Raw genomic sequence first — 12,500 nt, forward strand, 5'->3', positions numbered from 1 at the left:
CATCACTGGGGAGTCTTAAAAGGTTTCCCTTTTCTAAATAACTCTCAGATACAGCATGTATAAATAATTTATATTGGCCTACCTGAGTATCCTTGTCTCCATTTCTAGTATCTGCCTTTTGGCTACTTCCTGTTTTACTCTGAAGGTTAGTGTTTGTATCCTGTGTTAACTTTTACTTTCTTTCTCTGTCTTCTCCTAACGGTTGTCGAGAGTCTTAATTTCTCTTTTGCTTGTGCTCTGGTTTCCTTCCTGAATTTAGGACCTCACTCCTAACTCAATATCTGAATGTTTTTACTAATTTTTTTTTTTAAATCTTCATCAACCACAGAATAACCATCAGCTGTTATCAGGTGTTTCTCTTATATGCGTCAACATGAGATTTAGCCTTGCCTTCTATTCTCTTCTGTCAGGAAAGTGACATAAAAAGAATACTCTGACACACTTGTTTTTGCAATAATGATGCTCCTGTTTTGTTTATAATAACAGATTTTTGTTGTGCTTTTCTAAAATTTGTCCAACTTCAACCTGCGGAAAGTTTAGTCTGCTTGTTTGTTTTTCAGTTTTTTTGCTTTGTTTGTTTCAGTGGAATTATTATGAGTTAGGAGTATGATATGAGTTGGGTTAAGTAAACACAATATAACCAGTTGTCAGAATGTATGCCAGCGTCAGAGGATGAGCTAGCTTGTCTCCATCCTGGCAAAGAGAAAGGTTCACATGAGCATCAGTAACCTTTATTTATCTAGCGTCAAGCTGTAGCTGAGAAAGTACTTCTATTGCTACATTCAATATATATTGTTCTGCCTGTCACAAGATAAACAGTGCTAACGTCTTAGCTTCATTGCCACAGTAATGTGCTACTGCTAGCTATAGTTGACATTAAGTGAACCATTTAGCTTTAACCAACATAAACTTGACATTTCTGTGTTCAGCAGGGAATGTCAATATGCTACGTTGAAAGAACGCACTTACCTAGTTGTTTTTGTTTTGTTTTTTTAAGTTCCAGTTCGATGTTTCCCTTCTTAGCATTTTGGTGACTCAGATTCCCATCATCCCACATTCCAAGAGAGGTTCTGAGCATGTCCATTGTTAGTCCGATTAATCGTAATCTGACCAGTTTAGTTTAGTTTTTGTTTTGTTTGTTTTTTTACATCAGATTTGATTTTTTTTTTATTAATATTATTATTTTACTTCACATTTCCAAATGAATTTGTAAATTAGGGTTAAAACAGTTCACTTTTTCTCCAGAAGCATTTGTCTGTCATTTATGCCATATACGATATACAATAATTCTGTAAAACTCTGTAAAAACCTATTTTTTTATGCTGAATATATTGCTTTTTTTTTTTTTTTTTTTTGCTATTAATGTAATTTGTTAGCATTTAGGGAATTAAGGAACAGGCTGCTTGCATTGTAGATATAACCTTTATAGAAAGTGGCTGTGTGAAAAGGGTAAGTGCAGAAATTTGGATGCTTGAATTTACCTTGAGTCACTGAGTATATAGCCTATTTTGCTGTCCCTGGGGATAACATAAAACGTGGTTACTATTACAGTTATATATGAAGGCAATTTACTCAGTGTACAAGAATATAACAAATATCAATTTGGGACTTATATCATTTATATAATGCAGATTTTGCAGTGGGAATGGGTATAGTGACTACACAAATTGCACTAAGGAACAGTCGTCTCCCCCTCCCCCCACCCACCAAAAAAAAAAAAAAACTTTCATGATGATATCATTTATATGATATAAATGATAAATGATGTGGTTCTTATTCTTTTTCTGCTGCTCCCTTTAGGGGTTGTCACAGCAGATCATCTCCCCCTGTCACATACTCTTCCTAGCATCCTTCTCTGTTACGTCAGCCTTCTACATATCCTCCGTTAAAACATCTGTGAATCTTCCCCATGGTCTTCTGCCCGGCAGCTCCATATTCAACTTTTCTTGACCAGTATAACCACTGTTCCTCCCCTCCACATGTCCATGCCCTACCAGTGACGCCTCTCTAACTTTGAATCAAAATGCTCAACCTGAACTGTCTCTCTGATTAACTCATTTGTAATCTTGTCTTTCGTGGTCACTCCCAATGAAAATCTTAATATTTTCAATTCTGCCAACTCTGCCTTGGCCTCCTGTTTTTCTGTGAGTACTACCGTCTCCAAAACACATATTATGGCAGGTCTTGCTACCAATTTGTAAATCTTCCCTATTGTTTTGTGCTATTCTTATTTTGCAAATCACTAGCGAGAATAGTCTCCACCCACTAAACCCTGCCTCCATTCTCTTGTTCTTTTGCTTATTTAAAGGTATTTAAACTCACCTGCCTTCACTACCTCTGCTCCTTGCAGCTTTACTGTTACACCCATCTCACTCTCATTCACACACATGTATTTTGGCTTCTACTGACTTTCATTTGGCTTCTCCCCAGAGCATACCTCCACCCCTCCAGGTTCTCTTCCGCCTGCTCCTTATTCTCACTGCTGATCACAATCTCTTCTGTAAAGATAAGGCTAACCTAATCTGTTAACCTGTCCATCACCATTGCAAACAAAAAGGGGTTTAGAGCAGAAGCATGATGTAATCCCACCCCACATCCTGAACCCATTGGTCACACCTACTGCACACCTCACCACTTTCCTGCTGTCCTCATACATGTCCTGTACCACCCTCATATTCCTTTCTGCCATGTCTGACTTTCTAATGCAGTAGTTGTATGTTTTCTCTAGATCTACAAACACACTGAGCATTTCCTTCCTTTAATTTCCCTTGGGATTAATAAAATATTCTGATTCAGATTCTGAAGTATTCTTGCTCTATTTCCTCTGTCCACCAGATATACCAGAATACCATCTGATGCTGCCTAGCTACATTGTCCCCTGACACAAACTTGCAGCCTCTTATCTATTTCGGATTGCATCTTCTGGATAAGATATAGTCCACCTCTATGCATCTTCCTCTACTCTTACACATCACCCTATGTTTCTCCTTCTTCTTAAAGCATGAATTTACCACAGCCATTTCCATACAATACCTAGGGAATGCACACTGACAACATTCAACATCATGCCTTCGATTTCCAACATCAAACTTATGATCAACACTTCACACCGACAACACTATTCACATGGTCTTCCAAGATTACCTCTACTCCCTTTTCTCTTTCTCCCTCACATATTTTCTCAATCACCTCTTCCTTTGTCTTTGGCCAACACAGTTTCTAATAACACCCTGTTGGAAAACAGCACCAGAGGTGGTTGTTAACCCCAACCAATTTGGTATGGAAATCTCATCCTTTATGAGCTACATGTTTCATTTGGCTAAGATTTTACATTGCATGCCTTTTCTGATGCAATCATCCCCATTTATCTCTGCTGACCACCCAGGTCCCTAATGGTGGGTGAGGCCCTGTCAAGCCTGGAATTAAACATTTGTTCTAGTTTACAACTTTTTAAAGTAATTAAAGTCTAAATTAAATTGTCTGAAGCATTGGTTGGGTGATTTAAGTTTGATTCTAAAAAATACTGGAGGCTCTTTCATGACAGTGGATTAGTCCACCACATACTTGGACTTCGCATCACAGCTAATTTATTCCATCCACTTGACTGCTCATGTGCACTGTGAGTTGTGTCTTTCCCCATTAAAGCTATTTCAGGGTATTACAATAAAGAAGAGAAAGCAAGGAGACAGAAAGAAAGCAAACTGAGGGAAGTCAGATATTAACAAATGTCTTTCAAAGAGAAAGAAAGTGGTGAACACCACACAACTAACAGGTTAAGATTGAATTAGCTAAGAGGAGTTGTTAATGACAGTGAGTCAATGTAATATGTGACACTGTATCTATTAAAATGTTCTAGCACAACAACAAAAAGGCAGATAATGGAGTAACAGTAGGTCCATCTCCAAATGATATGACCTCATGTTGTGGCAACTAAAAGTTATTCCAAGCAATCATTTGTATCAATAGAAGTTCCAATAGATAGCTTAGCAACACTAACAGCAAGTACCATTAAAGACCAGTGGTTTTTAGCTGGTGTGCCATGAGGTCAGCAAGCCATTTTGGTGAACGTAGTGCAGGCAGTGAACCCAGGCTGATAAAATTTATTTTTAGAATATCACAATGGCACTGTTCCTTAATTTAAAAAAATAAATAATTTTAGTTTGTTGGTAGTTATTTTTTATGGCAATTCATGTGTTCATTACTGTCAGGCAGCTTACTAACATGAACAGTCAGCGATGTTGAGTCAGTGTACAGTCAGTGATTACTTAATTATTCAGTGCCCACGAGACCATTAGACTACTGTATAACTTTTGTATTTGTATTAACATTAAAAGAACACTTACAGAGAATGGCTATAGCAGACCATAAACCTAGTTTAAAGCAATGCATTTTAATATACTGCTATTAGGTGTACTCAGCCAAGGTACTATTGTTATAGTGTTATAGTGTCATAGACACAAATACGTTTTAAGAATTATCAAAACAGAAATCAAGACAATGAAACTATTTACAGTTATTATGCTGTGTATTAGGCTGTCCGCTGTTTAAGAAGCTAACATCAAACCTGTATGCTTCATTCTAGCAGAGGGTCTGTCTATGTTGCAGGTAGTGAGCAAGAAGACAAGAAAGAAGATGACAGAAAAAAGAGAGGAAAATGAAGGTTTCCCTGAGCCCGGTGGAAAGAATGACAATAGAGAAAATGGTATTAGAAAACAGCTTTTAAAAAAATAAGATTGCATTTTAAGTTTGTTTTCATTTTTTTTAATATCACGGAAATAAAACCTAATTAAAATTTGCAAAAAATCATACAATCTTGAAATTGATATGCAAAGCAACACTCATGTAACTATAAAGTAATTGTGGACACGATGGTGAAATAAAAGTTGAACTGTGAAACTTTTCAGACTTATTGAAAATCATTTGTTTTCAATTAAATGTGGTGAAAAGCTGCTGTTTTATTAGTAACATTACTGGCTACCCTAATGACCACTACTGATTGCTACTGACAGTTGTTGAAGGATTCCTGAGAAAGTGCGTGTGTGCTAGAGTACCCTGTCAGCGGACCTGTATTTATGAATGAAACTAATGCGCTTTAAAAACAGGGAACAGGGAATCTTCCTCACAATCCAGCTTCCTGTGACCACTCTCTCCGTTCTACAGCGGATGGCAGTAGAGGTCTTCCAGCAGTAACGACCCTCCTGGGCGTGGTCTTCTGCTCACCACAGTTTACGACAAACGCCATAGTGTCTCGGCCAAGGAGTAGCGTGTAGTGGAAACGTTTGTTAAGTAGTAACAGTCTTTTATTTTTTCATATTATTGTGCCTGAACCGCTTTGCTACGATGCCTTCAGTTGAAAGCTTTACTGTCGCATATGACGCAGTGAATGAATTCGTGACTTTTTCGGAGGGAGACACTATAACAGGGACTGTAACTCTGGCCTTATCCAAGGAAACCTCAGTTCAAAGCCTGTTTATCAAGGCGAAAGGGGACGCTAACGTCCGGTGGTCTCAGAAGAGCGGTGACCATACTCATACGTACTCTGCGCACACAAGATATTTCAAACTAAAGGAATTTTTAATCCCAGAGAGCGCCAGCGGTATGTAACACACTTTACAGTCTTCTTGTAAATGTTTGTTTTTGCAATGTATTGTAAATGTATTTGCAAAAAAACAAAACAAAAACCCGACAACGAAACAACAACAAAGAATTAAAGGTATTCAATTAATCTTTAGTGTTGCAAATGTAGAAGGAGCTATCAATTTTTGGCAAAGTAATTAGGCAATTACTTTTACACAGCGCACAAAAACACTGTGACGTCAGACACATTCACACTCACTTTTTTCATCTGCGTAAATAAATCACATGGCTGATGATATGTGCCATGGTGATCCATAAATATGATCACAAGTTTATTTAATTATTTTCAACCCAACAAAACTAATAACAAAAACATGATGCTGATGCTATGAACACTCTACACACATGAGTCAAGATGCAGAAAAACTGCTCACGGAAACGCTGCACACTCCAGTTATCATAGTTATCATAGTTATCATAGTTTTCGTTTCCCTCTCTTTTATGAGTTCTCAGACAGATAATGTGTAGCTTGCTCATCAGCTCAGAAGAGACCACAACCTAACATCTAACATTGTTTTCTGAAAACTTCCCCAGACAGTGGCAAAGACTTGCACTTTCATATTCAATTCAGCTTCTCCATCAAGTAGTTTTAGCCGTTTCATACAGGGTTCAGCATATTAGTTTTCACAGGCGTGCTCTATATCTCAACAATGGCTCATATTAGGATGACAGTTTTACCAAACAGGTCAAGTGCCTCTATGCATGTCATTAGTTTAAATATTTACCCATTTTACTTAATCTCATATGTCATTGTACTGAATTTGAGCAACCCTAAGCTTAATGCAGATTACTTTTAACAATTATCCACCTCAATTAAATCTATGGTCTGGAGCACAGGCTGTTGTCGAACAGGGCAAGCTAAAGAATAAACATTTTGTGTCAGCAAGGGGTAGGGGAAAGCCATTCACCAGAGCATATCTTAAGTGCTGCTGATGTGGGCTGGCGTCCTCCACACGCTCTTCAAGGCTGGTGTGTTTTCTGAAAACTTCTAACACTTGAATCTCTTCCATTTATAAGCCTGCGATTAACCGCACGGCTCAGGTCCGCGTGAAACCCGCGCAAGCAAAGCTGATTACACAGCAAGCAAGACACGAAGTAGGCAAAGTTCTTCATGTTTCTCGTGCACGGGAGAGAACCGGACAAACGCCGTTCCTTCGCTTGACCCCAGTTGCTCTCGTCCGCTCCCCCGTAACACTGCTCTTTTATTGAGGTTACATGAATATGCATAGGTTCATTAACATATGACGTCTACATACACACAAAGAGTACCTTGCCTGTGTGTGTGTGTGTGTGTGTGTGTGTGTGTGTGTGTGTGTGTGTGTGTGTGTGTGTGTGTGTGTGTGTGGGGTCAGAGTGTGACCCCATAAATGACTTCCCTAAACCTGCTGGTCTGGAAGTCCAACAGTTCATCTAAACAAAAGGCACTTAGACTAAAACCTACCATAAAACAATAAGAGAAGGTACGACCTCTCCCATGCTCCCAGAGTGCTCTGTAATGCACACAAAGTTTGCAGACTATTAAGGATCAAACCTCTACCAATCTACAACTAATTATAAAACTCTAAGCATATATAAGTAGATATTTCTAAGCATAAATGACAATCAACAATACAAAACCTAACACTATTTATCGAGGTAAAAAGTCTCATTGACATTAAAGAATCAGAATCAGAAACTTTATTGTCATTGTCATGAGAACAACGAAATTAAGAATGGTCCCCGATCATTGCATCATCCCTAGCAATATCAAAATATAAATAAAACAATAAAATTCAATAAATAAAACAGATAGAATACTTAAAATACTAATAAGATATAACAGTAAAACATTCACATACATTCCCACACACATGCTTCAGACCGTGCATAGATTAACACAAGAGTGGCGTGATGGACATTTTTTTGTAGTATTCAGATGTGTTATTGCAGTTGGATAACAGCTGTGTTTGAGTCTATTAGTCCTTGCTCTGATTGCCCTGTACCGTCTGCCTGAGGGCAACAGTTCGAACAGGGAGTGGCCAGGATGTGAGGTGTCTTTTATGATGTTTTGGGCCTTTTTAAAACAGTGGGCGTTGTGTAGAACTTCCAGTGTGGGGAGAGGGCAGCCAGTGATCTTTTGGGCGGTGTTAATGATCCCTTGGAGTGCTTTCCTCTGAGCCCCTGTGCAGCTAGTGTACCAGATGCATAATGCAGTAAGTTAGAACACTCTCAATGGTGGCTCTGTAGAAGGACACCAGCAGTCTCTGTGTGATGTTATTCCTCCTGAGAATTCTCAGGAAGTACAGTCTCTGTTGGGCCTTTTTCAGCAGCTCGGAGGTGTTCACACTCCAGGAAAGGTTCTCCTCTATATTGACTCCCAGGAAGCGGAAGCTTGCCACCCTTTCTACACAGTCCCCATTTATGAATAGTGGTTGGATCTCTGCCTTTTTCCTTCTGAAGTCTATTATGAGTTCTTTGGTTTTTGAAGTGTTGAGGAGGAGGTTATTGGCCTTACACCATGACGTCAGCTGCTCCACCTCGTCTCTGTACGTAGACTCGTCTCCCTTGGAAATGAGCCCCACCACTGTGGTGTCATCTGCAAATTTCACAAAGATGTTGCTGTGGTGGCGAGGAGTGCAGTCGTGTGTGTAGAGAGAGTAGAGCAGTGGACTGAGCACACAGCCCTGGGGTGAGCCAGTGCTGAGGCTCAGGGCTGAGGATGTGTGATGGCCAACTCTGACTCTCTGTCTACGGCCCGAGAGGAAGCTATTGATCCACATGCAGGTGCTGTATGGAAGCCCCAGGTCTTGTAGCTTGGCCACCAGTTTGTGTGGAAGGATGGTGTTAAAAGCTGAGCAGTAATCCACGAAGAGCATCCGCACATAGCTACCATGCTCTTCCAGGTGAGTTAATGCAGCATGGAGTGCTGTGGCTACAGCGTCTTCCGTGGATCGGTTTGCTCTGTAGGCAAACTGGTGTGGATCCAGGCTGCGGGGCAGGGCTGCTGTGATGTGTCTGCGGACCAGCTTCTCAAAGCATTTCATTACCACTGGGGTGAGTGCCACCGGTCTGTAGTCATTCAGGCCGGTGATGTGGGGCTTCTTAGGCAAGGGGACTATGGTGGAGGACTTCAGGCAGAGTGGGACAGTCGCCTGTGCGAGGGATTTGTTGAAAATCCTGGTGAAGATCCCAGCCAGCTGTCCTGCACAATCCCTCAATATTCGACCTGGCACACCATCAGGACCCGCCGCCTTCCTCGGGTTAACAGCCAAGATGTATTTTTAACATAGTTAACTTTTAACTGTGTATTTATTGGCATTTATTAGTCTTTATTAGTATTCATAGTATATTTGGTGTATATTTGGTGTGTTCTTGGATATTGCTGGATTTTGAGAAATTTCCCCTGGCGATGAATGTATTTTTTTTTTCTTTCTCTTCTTTGCAAAAAAATATAACATTTCAAAGACACGTTTCTCAAACAGAATACACGTGAATGGGAAACAAAACATGTTATATTAAATACTTTTATATTTAATTGTTAGTGTTGAAGTTCTAATTTATAATTTAATAAATGTAATAATAATAATGTGTGTTCTGTGAAGAAAGTTCAAGTGACTCAAAAGAAATGGGTTGATTATACTTTAGAAAAAACAGTAAGTACAATAATGCACATGTAAAAAATCTGTGCTTTCCTTATTTTCTATATAAATCCTGTTAACTACAGTCTATTTATCAATATATTACACGTTTAAAAAAAAATCACACACACACACACACACACACACACACACACACACACACACACACACACACAGAAACAGGACACCTGTTCTTAAGCATACCTTTCCTTTGTACTTTGGGGACAAACCTACTATCAACTTAACACTTAAACATTCATCTGTTTTTTTTGCTTGTTTTTATTTTACATAATTTTGTGTATATTTAACATTTTGAAATATAATTTCGATACAGAAACATGAGCGTTTAAGCATGTTAGTTGGTCAAACTGGAGTCATAGACTGTATTAGAAGCCCAATATAGAATCTTTATTTACAATCAGCAGCTACAAAAAGCATCTAATTTCTCCTTTTTTTTGTCTCTTTATTCGTGGTTAAAGCAGACTGCAAAGTGTCTAAGTAAATTACAGGAGTCACAGGAATGTAGAGGACAAAACTTGTAATACTAAAGTGCAGTAGAAAAGTATTGAATAGTAATCGTTATGTACCTGTATTTGAAAATTTTACAATACTTCATTTTCCTTCATTTTCAGAAACGGTTTTGCCCCAAGGGATTCATGTCTACAGATTCAGTTTCCAAATACCACCAGGGTAAGTACAGTTAGTCAGCTGACCAAAACAATGGTTTGAATTTACACTTTAACAGTGATTCGAACAAACACAAAAAGTGGATCAATAAAATAGCAGCAACTCAGGGCATTTAGGCATGTAGATATGGTTAAGACGATGTGTTGAAGTTTGAACTTAGTGTCAGAATGGCGAAGAAAGATGAGTTAAGTGAATTTAAATGTGGCATCTTTGTTTGTCCCAGAGTATTTTTTCAGTATCTACTGAGTTTTTCTTACACAACATCTCTAGGGTTTACAGCGTAAATATCCAGTTAGCAGCTGTTGTCTAAGTGAAAATTGCTCATGTCAAGTCAGAAGAGAATGAAAAGGCTGCTTTGAGCTGATATGAAAAGTAACTCAAAAATCACTCATTACAACAAGCGTATAAGTAGAATATCTGAATGTACAGCACGTTGAACTTTGAAGTAGATGGGCTACAGCAGCAGAAACCACACCTATCAACTGAGAATTCATCCTTCTTTAGCAACATTTCATGCTGCTGCTGCTGGTGTAATGGCTTGAGGGATATTTTCTTGGCACACTTTGGAACCCTTAGCTTGAGCTGACAATCATTAGAGGCTACTTGAGTATTGTGGCTGGCCATATCCATCCGTTTATAACCACATTGCTGTTTCCAGCTTTGTGAGATACCATGTCACAAAGCTCATATCGTCTCAACCTGGTTTCTTGAACATTATGAGTTCACTATAGCATAATGGACCAAAATCTCCAAGGAATAATCCCAGCATGTTGTTGAATCTGTGCCACAAAGAACTGAGGCAGTTCTGAAAACAAAAGGGGTTCAAACCATCACAAGTAAGGTGTACTTCATAACTTGACTGCTGAATGTGTACATGCGTTGGAAACATGATGTTATTTCACTTGACATTGCATAACTTAAAGTCTGCTGTTTCCCTACACAGAAGCATGCCTTCATTCTTCAGAGGGACTCATGGAAAAATTGTCTACAAGCTAGAAGCAAAACTGTTAAGGAGCTGGAGGATGAACAGTACAGCAGAGAAGGAGATCAAATTTGTCTCCAAATGTGTTCCAAACCTTCATTCTCTGATGGTGTGTACAGTACTTAAAAATACATTCAGCCATCTTTGATATGTTGTGTATTCTCCCGCTACGTGGTATGCACTCAGTGCCAACCGTCCTTCTTGTACACGTAGCACTTCTTGGGGGGTTCATATACGAGAAAAACAATGGTTGTTTCAAATAATGGCCATTATTGGCCAGATAATTCTACTTTCATTTGTTCAAGGTAGGCGATACAGCTCTGAGAACTATCCACGAACACACTGTAATGGAGGTGAAATGTTTCCCAGCAGAAATGTTAACAATCCAAAAGACTCAGCTCTAATTATTAACAGTAATGACCGGTGCATTCCGTTTAAAGTGTTACCTGGTTGATCCAGCTCCATCAGTTAAAGCAGTGACAGGTGAAACGAATAGAATTGATAATCTTGTCATAATGCAGTGCTGCTATCCTTGTAATACACACCAACGTACCATAACCATGCTAAAGACCCAGCATATGCCTTCAGCAAGGCAATCCCGATAGCAGTGGTCTCCCCACAGCAGGATAATATGCCCTGCCCCACAAGAAAGAGGTTTATACCCAGGCCCCCAAAACACCAACTGTCTTCTGCTTTCTGCCAGGCCTCTTAGGACTGTTTTGCTTGTTTATTCCACTGTAGTCACCGCAAGTTGGTTCAACGAACAAAAAGATGGGTTTTTTCTCAAAAGGACACGTACACATGGATGTAACTGTGGACAGGATCGGTTACGCAGCAGGTATTAAAATTTCTTTTCAAATGTTGTAGGTCTCAATTCGTTTTATACTCTTTTCTCATTATACCAAAAAATATTTTTGTGTGGTTGAACATAGGCAGAGTTCAATAAATTAGCTAATAATGGAGGATGCAAAAAGACTATTGAGATCATAGTTGACAAACTTTTCATTCCCATAATGTAGAAACTATCCAATTTATTGGCATCTTGTAAGTAAAGAGATATTAATATGTTATCTGCTTTATTTAATGTATTTTGTCCATTCCAGTGCCCCAAAGGCCAACTTGATCATTTGGCATCCAGGGAAACCTATTTGCCACAGTGTTAATACAACTGCAAGTTAAGCCTGTACTCTTAAGAAATAAGAAATCTAGGGATGTTGCCTACCTTGCACTTTCAGAAATTCCTTTCCAATAGTTTGACTTTAAGTAATAGGTGTTGTGACTTTCTGGTGTATATTAGACAATGGCACTTTAGTCAACTGAAAAATGTAAAGACAATTGTATTTAAAATCTTCTTTTTTTCTTTGTTTTACAGGTGAAACAATAGTGGTTCTTGCTAAAGTTGACAATTCTTCATCCAGTGACATGACACCGAAATTTAGCTTAATACAGAAAGTCGTGTACCATGCCAATGGCAGAACCAAACATGAGAATACAGTTTGTCATAAAGTTGCTGACAACTGTATTAAACCAAAAACACGGAAGGAGCTCAGATGTGAAATAAAGATTCCTAGTGATTA

General features: G+C 38.9%; 2 protein-coding genes across 2 annotated transcripts in view; one reads left to right on the forward strand and one right to left on the reverse strand.

Annotated features, from left to right (window-relative positions):
* The window catches only part of LOC113033075 (uncharacterized), a 308,229-nt gene extending 306,968 nt beyond the window's left edge, over window positions 1-1,261 (reverse strand). The window contains exon 1 of the mRNA XM_026186380.2: window positions 970-1,261. The gene's annotated coding sequence lies outside the window, so the exon portion shown is untranslated. The remainder of the gene's footprint in view (window positions 1-969) is intronic.
* A 3,954-nt stretch (window positions 1,262-5,215) lies between these two features.
* LOC113034243 (arrestin domain-containing protein 3-like) overlaps window positions 5,216-12,500 on the forward strand; it is an 8,978-nt gene continuing 1,693 nt past the window's right edge. Inside the window, exons 1-5 of the mRNA XM_026188648.2 lie at window positions 5,216-5,596; window positions 9,887-9,944; window positions 10,885-11,032; window positions 11,665-11,761; window positions 12,296-12,500. The exon at window positions 12,296-12,500 is cut by the window's right edge and continues 52 nt beyond it. Of these exons, the coding sequence (XP_026044433.1) occupies window positions 5,341-5,596; window positions 9,887-9,944; window positions 10,885-11,032; window positions 11,665-11,761; window positions 12,296-12,500 (764 nt within the window). The 5' untranslated portion in view covers window positions 5,216-5,340. The remainder of the gene's footprint in view (window positions 5,597-9,886; window positions 9,945-10,884; window positions 11,033-11,664; window positions 11,762-12,295) is intronic.

Source organism: Astatotilapia calliptera, chromosome 12 (genome assembly GCF_964374335.1).
Source record: "Astatotilapia calliptera chromosome 12, fAstCal68.1, whole genome shotgun sequence".
In the NCBI taxonomy this organism is placed as follows: domain Eukaryota; kingdom Metazoa; phylum Chordata; class Actinopteri; order Cichliformes; family Cichlidae; genus Astatotilapia; species Astatotilapia calliptera.